General features: G+C 38.8%; 1 protein-coding gene across 9 annotated transcripts in view; it reads left to right on the top strand.

The window, feature by feature from the left end:
* DLG2 (discs large MAGUK scaffold protein 2) overlaps window positions 1-13,183 on the top strand; it is a 1,188,444-nt gene that overhangs the window by 727,032 nt on the left and 448,229 nt on the right. For all 9 annotated transcript variants that reach the window (XM_075198643.1, XM_075198642.1, XM_075198647.1 and 6 more), the window contains one exon: window positions 8,887-8,937. In XM_075198643.1, the coding sequence (XP_075054744.1) occupies window positions 8,887-8,937 (51 nt within the window). The remainder of the gene's footprint in view (window positions 1-8,886; window positions 8,938-13,183) is intronic.

Below are 13,183 nucleotides of genomic sequence, written 5' to 3'. Positions count from 1 at the left end.
AGCAGGCAATGTGGATTCAAGCTGCTGATGAGAAGATAACATCTCTCAACCAGCTGCAGACCTGGGAACTTCAAACTAAGATAGGACTCCCAAAATAAGTAACTGAGTAGGGGTATTCAAATAATGTTTTGTAGTTTTCATAAGTTGTGAAAAAAGTTTATATATATATATATATATATATATATGTAAAGGTATAGAAGACAGGAAGCTCGAAAGTAACAGTTGTGTGTTGCTGTAGTGTGAGACGCAGCTTGAAAATGTCACTCTACGAATTAAATTTAACTTCAACATGGCTGGATAATGTCTTGAATTACCCGCTGTTAACAGTAACATCATCACGATCATCCCACTTACAACACCATTCTATCACCCAGAGGTGCCTGTAACATAAAAGGAGAGGCTTTGCCGAGCAACCTCACTCTTTGAAGAGACAAGTCACTCGCGGCTGCATTAAAGTTGCAGTACGCTGCAGCAAGCTGCAGTTGGCATAGTTACAGGAGGCCCACATAGAAATAACCCATGCAACATGGAAAGAATACTGTAAAAAAATCTTTGTTAGAAAGCTGCAGAAAGAGAGAGGAGAGAGAACAGTCTTCTGCACACAAGTAGAATAGATTAAAACAGAAATGATTCTAAAAATTTGATTTGTTTAACTTACATTTGTGTATTACTGATAAAAAAATAATAATGCAATAATAATGAAATTTTAAATGTGCCCCTTTATGTTGGATAGACAATAGACAAATTGTATGAGATATCAGCATTAGCTCCTTGGGTCAAGCAGCTGGATCACTTCTAGACCACATGGGGGCTGTTGGAATGGTCAGAAGATGACCGCATACACAAGTCAAAAGCCGTCATCGTCTGACTGCTTTTATGAACTGACCTGATTGATTTATATGGGATTATTCTCATGTTTGATGCTTGATTTCTGGTTATTCACTTGGAGATACTGAGCCATTTGAACAACATTAATATATGTCTGTCCAGCTTTAGGTTAGTCTCAGAACTGTAGACACAATTGAAATATTGGGAGTCTGCTCTCCTGAAACATCACAGGGGAAGCAGTCTTCTTGAAAAGTTGTGCATCCAAATGTCCACTTGCCATTCAATAAACCAGCTCTAATAAGCTTCTGAAATAATGCCTGTAGAGGTGTGTTGCGTAGCCAGCCTGCTTGTTTAAGACTTAGGGCTAGATTTACTAAGCTGCGGGTTTGAAAAAGTGGGGATGTTGCCTATAGCAACCAATCAGATTCTAGCTTTCATTTTTTTAGTACTTTCTACAAAATGACAGCTATAATCTGATTGGTTGCTATAGGCAACATCCCCACTTTTTCAAACCCGCAGCTTAGTAAATCTAGCCCTTAGTCTCAGACCTGTGCCTTAGAGCCGGTGTTACACGATAGATGGCCGTAGGAATATCTAAATCCCAACCTGCATGCTCCTGAACCTTCAGTGATTCTACGAACCATTCTGACAATTTCTTGTGAGCAGGAAACAGGCAACCGACTAGACATTATAATCAAAGAAAATGAGGGTATGGAAAGACTGTATCTGACCCGAACCCTAACTTACATTGTGACTTTACCCAAGCAAAACTCCCAACATTAGCAAACAGCAGAGTTCAGAAAACCACCTCAAAACCTAAACTTAACTCCCAAATCAAAGTAAAACGATTATTACATAATCATAATGACTTAAACTGATTATAGGACACATAGCAGAACCCCTCAAGTACACAAGGAGCTGCGCATGTATGGGGAATGCACTTTATACACCGTTTCATTTAATAATCCAATAACCTGAACTTGTTTCCATTAAAAATGCCCCTGTCTGTCTATAATTGTAAAAGGTAAATGACTTGTTTTATATTTACCCCACATCATGTGCGTTCTGCTCTAGGGTATTACTGATAGGTCGCGAATAGACTCAAATGGGTGAAAAAATGCATTTCCATCAATGGTTCATTTCCATCAATGGTCCATTTTTCAATGAGCACTTTGAATGTGTTTCCAGTGCTGGAAGCGTTTTAGTATGTTCAAATTCTCCATGTCAGATCCATAAGCAGCGGAATGGAACAAACTACACACAGGGCAGATGTATTTTTGTTTATTAATAATATATTTTACCAGGAACAAATAATTTGGGAGTTTTCTCTCATTTTCAAGTATGACCTGGAAACCACACATGCAGATCAATGTCAGATATCAAACTGATTCTCTACCATGGACAGATGGTGAAGTCATGAAAATGTCCAAGGTTAAAATATTTGTGGTATTTCTCACCAGTCCTCAGTAATTATACATAAAGTAATTTTCTCCATGGATTCCAGCGTGCCAATACCAATTTCTCAGCACACAATAAACATGTCCCATTGGAAGTGGTTGGCTGGGCTTAGGGGCATGGGGGCACCTGCCCATTGTGCCAGTCCCATAGTGGGCTACCTTGAGCTGAGTCAATGGGCTTCCTACATTTTTTTCTTTAGAATGTTCCTAATAAACTTCTAAGTCGAGTCGAGCTCCCCCAAGCTAAAATTTGCCAGCCACCCCCTGCCCAATGACAAGTTCTCAGTAGCTTTTTCTAAACATCATAAATCCAAAGTATGAGCACTAATCAACGTGCTAATTTATAGTAACTTATAATGTGCACACTTCAAATTTATGAGAGTTCTGTTCATAGGTCATGCAGAACACAGTCCAACACCTCTTCCCAAGAGCATGGGGTATTTTTCTTACCATACCCACAGTTCTTGCCTGGTATCTCTTTTACCTTTCTCAGCACAGTGTCTTGCCAGCTTCCAATTTGGTTACATTTCACTCACGGCTACACCTCCCCAAGGAGACGCTCGATTACATCACGACGATCCAAGACGCACTGAGGAGGGGACTGGAGTTACCCCACAATGGTTTTGTGTAAAGGACTTTAGGATTTGATGTCACATACATGGTACACTATTTTGTGATCACTAAAATGCAAATATAACCATAGAAGCAAATCTCTAGTTACTTTTTTATGCCAGCAACTCTTGGAACGCTCATTTTACTGGTGACAACACAACTACAACAATTTTTTTTATTTTGTTCATCGATCATGGAGAGCAGACAACATATTGGAAACGTTCCTGTGTTTAAGGTAATTGATGGGGTGTAAGTAGTTTTACATTGAGTGCATTCTGCCAATAACACGCTCTCAGCGCAGGTGCTGAATAATTGATAATCTGGCTTTGATTTGAGTACAGCTAATGGCTGTTTGTTATCTTTCCCCCTGGATAAAGAGCGTAAGTGAATCTTCTGCCTAGAAGTTTACTTTTAATTGCTGAAACATTGTAAGGACTCCAGACAGTCTGTTAGATTAGACAGAGTCACCAATTAGATTTTAAATTAAGTTAATGTGCCGTGCAAATCTAAATTGTTGAATACCACATTTACAATGAAATGAGTCAGAAGTGTAATAAGGAATTAGGAATTAGAGTTCTATGTTTTACAACAAAACAGTTTTTTCTCAAGCTCTGTCACAATCGAAAATTCTGTATTTATACTGAGAAACAGAAGTGATACAGATGAGTAATTAATGGGGGTGTAACAATAGCCATAACAGCCAGGGCCATAGCAAAGTTTGGATAGGGGTCTAACGGGTGATGTAGGGGAAAGACTGAACACTCTGGAAACACCCATCCCTGCACCACAGGTACTTACCAGATCCTGTTGGACAAGTATTGGGAAAACTTACGTACCTCACTACAAGCTCCACTGGTCCAAACTCGTCCTCAACCACAACAGACGCACACATTTGTCTTACCTTCTCCATCAACAGTCCACCTAATGGTGATATAGACTCCTGAGCACTGCTCCCCTCACCACGTCGATCTAGGGAAGAAACCAGACAGATTACTAAAGGGCAGAAATACTGGACGGAATAAGAGGATGTGTCTGGGACGGTGACTACTACCCCGATTTCCGGCACCCCATTTTGTCCCGGGCCTGGTCTTGGGACAACCAATACTCGGGAAAGAGAATTCTCTTTCCTGAATAATCTACTCACTGTTGTACTGGTGAGGGCCATCACCAAGAAAGATAGGCGTGTGGTGCACTACTCTAACTCACACCCTAAAGTTCATTGACACAAATCACAATTTGCAGATGGGGAAACAGATACCAAAAGCCTACCTTTAATAGGGGTCTGACTTCTGAATACTGGAAGGGAATATACTACAAACAAATCACACCACACAGCACAATTAAGGAAACACCTCAAAATAGCTGCTTTGTGGAACTACACAAGATGTCTGACTTCAGAAAGCCCTACAGCTCTGTGGGCCTGGAAGAGGGTTGCCCAAAAAGGGCTTTTTCTGACTCTAGCAGCTTTTGTCGATAGCAGGGGGGAACCGTTATAGCTCTTTTGCCAGTCCCCTGCTGCTTTTTCTCATTGTCTTCTGGCCTGATCCCGCAGCTCTACTCTGCATTGTCTATCGCCGTCTTCCTCCTTCTATTTCTTTGTCTGCTGGGCTTCTTTCTTCTGTCCGCCAGCTTCCCTGTTGCTCATGGCATCTTCTCTCTTCTTTTCAGCATCTTCCTGGTACTCTTTTCTGCTTGCATCTCGCCGGTGAACTGGAACTGTGCTGTGCTGGATGTCTATACAATAGTTGTCACGCCAGCGCAGAGTGGTGACGTGACAAACCCGAATTGGCTGTGCTCCAAAAATTCAAATGGCTGGCAGTGAGCCCTGATTGGCTCACTTTTCCGGCCACTGATTGGCTGCACTGGACCAGAAAAGAAGAAGAGCAACTTACCAGTGGCAAGTCCCTGGACAGGTGAGTATTCTTTTATGTTTTCCTTTTCTACCTTCACGGGCTTCCGGGGCCACCTTCTCACAGGTTACCGGAGATTATGCTGTAATCTCCCAGGTCCTCCCCTCTGCTCTGAGCATTGACATCTAGCATTCTGCTTTTCAGAACAGAGCGTTAACCTGTGGGGACAGGGCCCATGGGGGGCCCCAGAGGGGGGGTGGGAAACCCCTTACCCCAGACACCCTGCACCCACGGCAAATCCACTAAAAGCAACCCATGTGGTTGTTATGGGCCCAGAGACATAAGGGACCTGGTGAGATATAGGCCTCTAAGGCTAAAGGTATATGGTTTGTATAACAGGCATTGTAGGTGCTAAGTTCATGACACACAAACATTGGTTTGCTCTGTAAGTTTTGCTGATGAAATTTACAGAATGAATTAGTGTCCTTGTGTCCGGAACTTAGATCTTATACCAGTGATGGGCAAACTTTTTCAGGAGCGGGCCAAATAAAAAAGAAAAACTTTAGGCGGGCCAATATAATTTATTAAAAAACTCAAATATCGAAATATATAATACAAATTTTTTGAATGGGACGGGAGGGTGTTATATAGCAGTGTTACCTCAATAAGTGCAGCGATCGTACAGACACAGCACTTATTTCAGCAGGTTGCTGCAGATCCGTCTTTCTGGTGAGCCACTAACTGACAACACAGCAGCCAATCGAAATCCGCCTTAGTATATGGCCCAGCCCATCTCTTCTGACATGACTTTCAGCCATTAGGGGGCGGGTGTTTGAGTGATTGACATACAAAGTGTCCTTTTAGGAAGGAGGATGAAGTGTAATGGAGGAAATAGCTGGGACGGCATAAAAATGAAGGTTCTGACACATAGGGTCGGCCCTAATAATTTTATGCATATTTTAATGAACTTTTTTAAAATATTGGCGGGTCGGATAGAACCTCTAAGTGGGCCGGATCTGGCCCGCGGGCCATAGTTTGCCCATCACTGTCTTATACTATCTGCTATGTGCAGCAACACAGCATATAACCCAGTATAACCAGTATATGAGCTCACGTAGCGGTGTGGTATGGGGAGTGAGGAGTGGATGGGGTCACTTTATACCTAATCATGCCCCCGGTAACCAGGAATATAGGCTACACATTACAAGCCTATATCTTACTCTTAAGTCTTTTGCCTAATGAGTTATAGTATACTTTGTACTAAATACTTCTATGAAACAATTAATCCTATTATTCCATTTCATAAAGAAATGCATTCACCAGATGGCCAAATAATTTCATCTCACTTCACCATTGTTTCTATATTTATTTATATGTAATTACTTTAGAAGTCATCTTTAATTAGTCAGAGTTTCAGTATCATGGAAACAGCTTTTCTTTTGATATAGAACAGAGATACATAATTATTCACACTTCTCTTAAAAATTTGCATAACACAGGCTGCTACAGAATAGGTAATTATTTCTTAAGACTAATAATGTAGGCAATATGTGAGAAGAAATATAGCTTTCCAATATGTTCGGCTCAAGTAAAAGCTGATATGAGGGTCCTTGGAGTGAGTGGAGGAGAGAGGGTGGGCCTCCATTCCTGTTGGCCACTTTGGGTTCTCTGGCCTCCTAGGCAGGTAACAGGCTGATTAGCAGACTGCAGTTAAATAAAAAGGTGTGACAACCTGCTGTCTATGTCATTACCTGGGGAGAGACGCAGGGAAGTTTTATTCCATGACACCTTGAGTCAAACTTGCTATGTACATCTATTGTGTACGTTGGATACTATGTTCGCCACAAGCAGAGAGGGAATTCATGCTAGATTCGGCCGGCTAGGACTTATTTTTTTCTTTTTGTTTATTTGTGGTTGTTCACTTGATGCCCAAGTTGCACCAGACTGCTGGACTTTTGTATCTGCACTGGCTTCTGTGTTACTAAGCGCCACAGAAGCCATATATACCTAAGTATCTGTATATTATATATACAGATACATACCAAACCAGCACTGCCAAACAGTTACAAAAATAAAGAAATATGTTTTGCATTACATGGTGATATTTATTTATACAATAAATGTATTTTTTTATCTGTTTGGCAGTGGTGTTAGGTGACTGGAGGGGGGCCTAGCGCTTCTACACTTCTAGACATGCCCCTTTCACTCATTGCATACTTGTGCCCATGCCTAAATTCACTCCTTGTGCCAATTGCAGGTGCCTCTCTAGCCTTGGCATTGTTGCAACATCTGAATCCAAGTGTCTGAAACACATCAGCCAATTGTGCATTTGTCATGCCGTATAAAAATATAACTACATGTATTTGGTTATTAAACAGCTTTTGCACTCTCCCAAAATATCTACCTTTGCAATAAAAAGGTGACTTCTGTTTCTGTCATCTTGATGATTCTGTTAGAATTCTGGGAAACAATGAATTGTGCTGGCCTCACAAGAAAATAATTTGTTGGCCAACTTGGTAATTTGTGACCAAATTGGCTTGACAATGTCGCAGCACGTTGGCTAAGTGGTTAGCACTTCTGTCTTACAGCACTGGGGTCATGAGTTCAATTCCCGACCATGGCCTTATCTATGTGGAGTTTGTATGTTCTCCTCATGTTTGTGTGGGTTTCCTCCGGGTGCTCCGGTTTCCTCCCACACTCCAAAAACATACTGGTAGGATAATTGGCTGCTAACAAATTGACCCGAGTCCCTCTCTGTCTGTCTGTGTCTGTGTGTGTGTGTGTGTGTGTGTTAGGGAATTTAGACTGTAAGCCCCAATGGGGCAGGTCCTGATATGAATGAGTTCTCTGTACAATGCTGCGGAATTAGTGGCGCTATATAAATGAATGGCCTAATCCAGTACAATAAAAAACAAATCAGATTTTATTGAACATGATGGAAAATCTGGTTGTCCATCACATCTGTTTAGCTATCGGCTGACTATACTGCATGCAATACTCCTTGCGATTTGGGTCTTTCTGTGTGTGATTAAATTGGTCACATATTCAATTGTTGAGCGATAAATCCAAATGAGTAATAACATTCTTTATACTATGCCCAGGAGTAGTTATATGTCCAGTAATGTGACCAAAAGCAGAAAGATGCTCAGTAATATGTTCCACTGTCATCATATGACAAATAATGCCCCAAGCAGTCTATAACCAGCAGTAGTAGTATGGCCGATAATGTGACCAGTAGTAATATGTCCAGTGATGCTGTATGTCAATGTATTAAAAAAACAAGAGGTGCCAAACCCTGTCACAAATTGATAACAAAAGAAATAGTTTAAACTATCAATGACAAAAATGTATTTTAAATGTTTATACTAATGAGCAAACAATAAAAGGTTGCAAACTTCATATACAAAGACTCTAAACACTTCTCTAAGCAAATCAGCCGCAAACGCCTATACTGCTAAAAATAACACAATATATAAGTAAATAAAATAAAATAAATATAAAAATAAAAATAAAAGTAAAAAAGTAAAAAAAATTAAAGGGATGTGTGAATATACTTATATATAACCCAAACAAATGTAAAACAGAAATCATATAAGTTTGTTCAGATCCAACATTTCATTGAGTCCACCAGGTGTACTAAGACTATAGATTCAATATGTTTTTTTAAAAAACACTAACTACGGCAGCAGGGCTTTCTCTACAAACCGTCAGATGGTAAGATCCGCGCTGATTAGTCCCGTGTGTGACTAGATTGGGATTTGCGGCACTTTTCTTGTTGGAATTGCTCTGTTCATACTAAATACATAGGATTTTACTTTTGTCTGTTCGATGCTTATAGTACATATATCCTTATCGCAGCTGATTTGCTTATAGAAGTGTTTGTTTAGAGTCTTTTATATATATATATATATATAATGTATATGTATATGAAGGTTGTAGTGTATATCAAACAGTAGTTATGAGCCCAGTAATATATCCAACATTTCTTCATTTACTTTAAGATAAATTGTGAAATCTAGTAAGTGTACAAGTAGCATTTCATTGTTAGATTGTGCTATAACCATTACAAGATGTTACTTATCATGATGTTAAAAGTAGTGATGTAAAAGATCAATAAATAGTTTTATTTGTGATTCCAGATCAATGGGTCAGAAATTGAATATGAATTTGAAGAAATTACACTGGAGCGGGTAAGTTACATATAGTTTTTTTTTTGCATGAACTGAATATATTTAGGATTATTTTAAGCTTTTTTTAAATAAAAATTGCTCAAAAGTGCAAATGTGCTCTGAATTGCTGTTAGGTTGTTATAAGTGTCTGTCAGGTTTGATTCATTGCTAAACAAAAAGTGTACAGCTGACAGTGGCTGACTGTACACACTACAGATAATTACTTTCTGTAAACAATTTACCAACGACTGAAAGTCCCGATGATCATGCTGGTTCATGTGAACAGATTTACATGATTTACCTTCAGATCTGTGCTCTTCATCTATCATAACCATCGGCTGATAAGATGGTGACTCTGTACACTCTGCAGATATCTGCCTACACTGCTGGTGGTGAGTGTGTACACACTTACACATGTGCCCGACATCGTTCCATCATTGATCGTGATTTTGAGTCAGTGTATAAAATCAAATCAAACGATACCATGATCGTACAAACGAATGCGATATCTGACCCAACAGTTGTTTATCGTGTGATTGGCACGGTAGTTGGTTGAAATCCTGCAGTGTGTACCCAGCTTAAAACTTCACCAAACTTTTTACATTTAGCTATTAACTCTTGCACTTCTGGATCAGTTGTTCCTTTTCATCTGACTCTTGTAAAATACATATTGGTAATATATGATTTGCGGCAAAATTGAGCTAGGCAAGAAAGTAACATTTGCATCTGTTCGGATGCACGTGAAATATTCATGATTTATTGTGATCTATTATTTTCCTGAACATCTCGTATCCCTAGTTCCCTCTATAGCCCACTATCAGGAGGCCACCAATGTAGAACCTAAAGTACCTGATATTCTAAACTGTGACTTCCTTTTCTGGACACACCTTCCTCACATCTGACTAGCGACCTCGTGTCCTTGTATTAATCATTATCTCCCTATGTGCCATATCTGTTCCCAGGTAACAAACAGGACGTACAGGAGACCTACCAACCAGACCTTCCTGCATGGAAGAGGTCTAGAATCTCTGCCCCATCATTTATGATATTTATTTAGTATTGCATGTTAAGAATAACAATTAGAAAGTTTAAAAGGTTAAAAATGAGCACACACACTATTATGTAGTTATTGTTGGACAAAACATAGACCAAAGCTCAACTAAAGTTCAGATATTTGCTATCTCTTTGAAATAAGCCAGAGCATGAACTAAGGATATGTTTCAGTGGTTGGATTCATTACATGCAAGTAACTAAGTGAAGAAACAGCAAAGAGTTTGCACATTTGTTCCAGTTTTTCCATGTATAATACCCATAAATTAAAAGGATATTCAGAATACACGTTCTGTTCTTCTTTTCATGTTGTGATACTCAGTAATGTGAGCATTATACACTGATGAAGGTGTAATTATGTTTTGAAATTCATTACTGAATTTCCAGGGCATTGAAAATAGGGATTTTGACTTAGTCCCTTATGAGTCAACTGAATTGAAAACTGTTTGTCCATCGTTGTTTAATCTGTCAACTATAGGTCATTATATTAAGTCTTTTTCAAGCTGAATTCTAGGGACTCTCTCTAGTTTTATACTTTGGGTGCCTTCTTTTCTGACAATGTCCAATATATACTATGGCGACAATAACAAATCCAATTAGCAAATCTAATATATGTCACTGTTGTGTAATCTACAAATGGTAAAACATAACCAGTTACTGTGCGATCCAACTTTATCATAACTTAAAATATGACTGATATTTGCAGTATTTAATACCCATGCTCAAAAAGGTTCAGTGAAAACTTTTGTTTATGTATTAGATAAATTAATATGTGTCTGTAAAGAATGGGATGTTCCATTCCTAGAAAGAATGACCACACAGAGAATGCACATAATGAGTGTATTAGAGCAAAAGTAAACTTATAAAAAGTAATATCCTTTACCAATGGTTTGATTTGCTGTAATCCAAACACAATGCTAGCATCATTTTATGTGGAACCATTTCTAGAATAATGTAAACTTATTTTTAATTACTAATATTACTTACTAATATTAATATTAATTAATATTAATTAATATTACTTATTAATTACTTACTCATTTATAGAGAGCAAGAAAATATGAGGGGAGATTTCCCTTGTGACAGGAACAAAGAAATGCAAAATATAAGAGATGAGGGAGGGGAGGGCTCGATTTATTTTCATCATTTTTTAAAAAATATTAATCTATTGATTTGTAGACTATATGAAAATCAATACAAATTAGGCAGGTGCCAATCTGCTCAGACCGCATCAAATTCATAAAATACGTCCATTTTTCCGGATGCCCGATTCCCAGTACCTTATGCCCATTTTACTAGCATAACCCTGGATTGCTGGGAAGGTATCTGGTAGCTGGATCATGCTGATACACATATCAGACAAACACATTGTAGATGGAATCTTTCATTTCACCATACAATGGTCAATGGCCCATCCAGGTTGTTTAATGAATTTATTTTACTTCCAGGAAATACCAGTATCCAAAACATGTATCATTTACTGCTCCATTGTTTTCCCAAGTATGGTCTTCTCTTCCTAAATCGCAATGGGATCATCAGAGTATCGCAGACAAAAACCACCATGGGCACTTACTATTTACTATGCAACAATTTTCTGCAGTAATGATGTGTCTTTTGTAGTTTGAGTGTGAGCAAAAATGAAAAACGATACAAATCATCTGTTTTCTTCTGTTTTCTGTCGGGTGTGAAACATATGGTCAACAGTTATATGGTCAACAAACATTTATATGGTCTAACATAATATAGACAGGGTTGGAAAGTCGTCAGTATTATTAGCTTGGCAATTCATATTTAGACACTATTGTTAGGTCAGCATTAAATATTCCTAACCCTAACCTTATCCCTAACCCTATCCTTAACCATATAATACTGTCTATATTTGAATTGTTGACGTAATTGTACAGTCTACATTTGAGTTGTCGACCTAACAATACTGTCTACATTTGAATTGTGGACCTAATAATACTGTTGACATTCCAATTGTCGACCTAATGTTGTCGACTTTCCGAATGTCAACCAAACGTATGTCTAACCGTCAACCACATACCGTTCGGCCAGTTGTCCTGGAAAGATTCTAGGGGTACCAAGCAGGGACACCTGTACAACTCGACAAAGATTAGAGAACATGTGGAATGTCCAGGCATCAAGATTACTATTCCTAATTTCTAAGTTTTTTTAGGTTGCTGTGAAGGTGCTCATGCATAGAATCCTTGGCATTTTCATGGCATTAGAACTGTTTTGTATTGGAAAAGGAGAATAAAAATATAGACACATAGGGGGAGATTTCCAGTAAATTAGGCATGGATCAGACAGACGAGAGATACACTCAGTGATGGGCTAGTGATACATCCAGGGAGAGTTATGGAGAGCACCAGAAGCAGCAGTTAAAGGTCCAGAGTCTCAGAGTGAGAGAGAGTCTGACAGCCAGGTGTATACTGTCCAAAAATTCTGAATGGAAAATTGAGAACCCTTATCTGGCAAGCCACACCCCTAGTAGTTGCTAGAAATTGGGATTGCCCCATGATAATTTGGGCTATTGGGAAGTTTGCAGGTAGTCTGGGCAGCTGGATATTTCATTTGCAAGGAAACTTTAACTGTTTTCATGGGAAATACTTTTTCAGAACATTCCATTCCTCTTTAAAATTGATGCTCTCATTTTATCCATACACCGTTATACAGTATATTACTTTTCAATGGCTTTGCCACATTCAGTAATTTTACTATCAGTGTCAAGAGAAAGATTCTCTTGTAATTATGGTTCTCTGTAGTGTCTGTGACTGTCATGCCCTGAATACTAATGGAGATATTAAAATTATTAGTGACTGTGTCATTTGGGTTTGTTGCAATTTCCATATACGCTTTTAATTACAAATGAATCTTTAAGGCGATGGACTGTGAAGTTGAAAGTTCTTTTATGACTTCCAATTTCTTGTATTACAGTCGGAGCCAGATTAAATTGTTACTTGAAGAATTGGCCAGTCTAACAGTTGTGTTGTAGGCACTGTAGCTGTTCCCTAAGTCTTGCACTTGTGCTTGTTTAATTGTTTACTCAGAAAGTTGTGTTTCTAAGCGTTTATTTATTTTCAAGCAGTTTTAACAATAACTAATTTATCTGATCCGGGTTCCCAACATGTGGATCCGCGGCTCCTTCCTGTTCACTGCAACTGCATCACTGCTTAGTTCTGGTATTGTATTTCATGCACACGTCATTGCGCAA

The sequence above is a fragment of the Mixophyes fleayi genome, chromosome 2, assembly GCF_038048845.1.
Source record: "Mixophyes fleayi isolate aMixFle1 chromosome 2, aMixFle1.hap1, whole genome shotgun sequence".
Classification (NCBI taxonomy): domain Eukaryota; kingdom Metazoa; phylum Chordata; class Amphibia; order Anura; family Limnodynastidae; genus Mixophyes; species Mixophyes fleayi.
The sequence above is the reverse complement of the archived record's forward strand: the minus strand, read 5'-3'. Positions and strand labels throughout refer to the sequence as shown.